General features: G+C 37.9%; 1 protein-coding gene across 1 annotated transcript in view; it reads right to left on the bottom strand.

Moving 5' to 3' along the window:
• Positions 1–2,256, bottom strand: part of DZIP1 (DAZ interacting zinc finger protein 1) — an 80,501-nt gene that overhangs the window by 24,594 nt on the left and 53,651 nt on the right. The window contains exon 11 of the mRNA XM_006831997.1: positions 1,597–1,656. Coding sequence (XP_006832060.1) covers positions 1,597–1,656 — 60 coding nt within the window. The remainder of the gene's footprint in view (positions 1–1,596; positions 1,657–2,256) is intronic.

The raw sequence follows: 2,256 nt of genomic DNA, 5'->3' as shown, positions 1-2,256 counted from the left end.
CCTGCTTGGTCGGGTATTCTGTGTTGTTGTTGGCGGAGCTCTCTGCTATATGTCCACCCGATCCGCCATCTTGTTTGTTCTCCCCTCTTTTATACTTTTAATGTATCTATAGACACTGATTTCAGAGAAGAAATGGTGTGTTTTTTTTTTAATATTGGAACAGCAATTACATAGAAAAAAAGAGCACAAGAAATGGAGGAACTGAAACAGAATCCCGAACCCGTGTTAACTATGAACAACTACTTGGTTGGGAAGATAGGAAGTCCTAAACTAGGTAAGTAGCTTGAGTGAAATACAGAAAATCAAGAAAGACTGCAAAGGTACGTGGAAGCAAAACTTTTAAGAGCCCTATTTAAAGCTATCAAAAAGGTACTGATGATTAACATAGCAAAACCAAAACTTGCAAATATACATGGAGATACTATGCATTTAGGCCTCTCTCAGTCAACTTTCAATGTGTAGTCTTTTAAAAATGATTTTTTTACAAGTCTACAGAACACAAAAAGGATATATAATAAACATTAAGAGTTTATATACTTGAATGGATCATTTTACTTCCTGACAAAAATGACCAAACCACATAAAATTTTCAAATTTGCTTTCTCCCAAGAAGTGCTTCGCCTCTCATGCTTCAGACATATTGTCAGGAGGGACCAGTCCCTGGAGAAGGACGTCGTGCTTGGTAAAGTGGAGGGACAGAGAAAAAGAGGAAGGCTGCCCCCAACGAGAAGGATTGGCGCAGCAGCAGCAACCCTGGGCTCAAGTGTAGCAGCAACTGGGAGGATGGCGCAGGACGAGGCGGTGTCACCTTGTGTTGTGCATAAGGTCGCTATGAGTCGGAACCGACTCAACGGCACCTAACAACAACAACAACAACAAAGAAGTGCTATACAGTAAAGCATTAGTCTCAATAGAGTAAAGATGATAATAAACGGACTCAAATGCACTTGTTTTCCGGAACCACAACTGTGGCGTTATAAAGCACTCCTCATCAGGTTTTTTAAAAAAACATTTTCATAAACTTCAACAATTGCTAGAAGCTCAGAATTTGCAAATAAAACAAGGAACAACAGTTGCAATTATCTCCCAATACCTACAGCGGCTCAAAAGTTCTACCATGTTATTTTACACAATAGGCATTAAGATACTTCACATTCTTTGCTATTAAAAAAAAATATTTTTTTAATGAGCATTGTATCTATCCATCTCAGAATATGAAAAAAATCCCCACTGTAAGATACGTATTTTCTTATCACCTGACTGGTATGCCACACCTGTGTACAGATTTGTTGTCTGATCAGAAACAGTCTGCCTGGAGAGGAAGAGTTTACATTTCTTTTTAAGCTCCCTGACGCAGGCACTACCCTCATTCGTCTGTTTGCATAAGAAAAAAGTAAAGCAGGGTACAATGTAACAGAATATTAGATGAATAAGACAGCTGAATGCTATCTATAGATTGAACATACAGCCCAAACCTAAACATCTTAGCTAATTTGGATACAGTATGATAAAAACCACTAGCTTGTATTTTCAAGGCTTGGGTTTTAGCATACTAATATAATCTATGCACATCAACCCTGATCAAACCCTTTTTACCTTTTTCTTCCTCTGAAAGTTCTTCTATTGGTTCCAGCATGTGCGACGAGAATGCCTGTTCTAGTAAGGAGGAAAAAATAAGAACAGAACAAAACAGGACAAGAGCAAAGTAAAATTAGTTTCCTTTCAAACAATTTTGAAAGATATTAATTCCATGGTTTTTTAATCATGCTTAAATAAGATTTTACTGCGGTCATGTTAAAGCTGGTCATTCTTTCTCATGGTATCTTCTCATTTTATCTTTTCCATTAGCTCTACCTCAGCAATTATATTTGTAAATAATCAGGTTAAGGTTTCCACTCAGCAACCTAGTGCCTAATGTGAGTCCTCTGAGACACAAAAACACAACCGTAAAAGATTTTCATTATTCATTCCTTAAAAAAGCACTTCCTTTATAAAATAGTTTGATCAAGTGGCTAAATAGAAAATTAATGAGACTATTTCAATTCCCAAAGATTGAAAAAATGAAAAAAACAAATAAGACCTTCATACTGCAATGCCTCATTTGGCCCCTGAACTTGCGCTGGACCTTCAAGGGCTAGGACCAAGATGGTAAAGGTCTCAAGGTGACCCTAGGGTGGGCTCCAAGACATAGACCCATTCTTACACACCTCTGTGTGCCTACCCTGCTTTTCAAGACCTAGATTTGCCCCTGATGGA

This window comes from Chrysochloris asiatica, unplaced genomic scaffold (assembly GCF_000296735.1).
Source record: "Chrysochloris asiatica unplaced genomic scaffold, ChrAsi1.0 scaffold00005, whole genome shotgun sequence".
Lineage (NCBI taxonomy): Eukaryota > Metazoa > Chordata > Mammalia > Afrosoricida > Chrysochloridae > Chrysochloris > Chrysochloris asiatica.
This window is presented reverse-complemented; position numbering and strand designations above follow the sequence as displayed.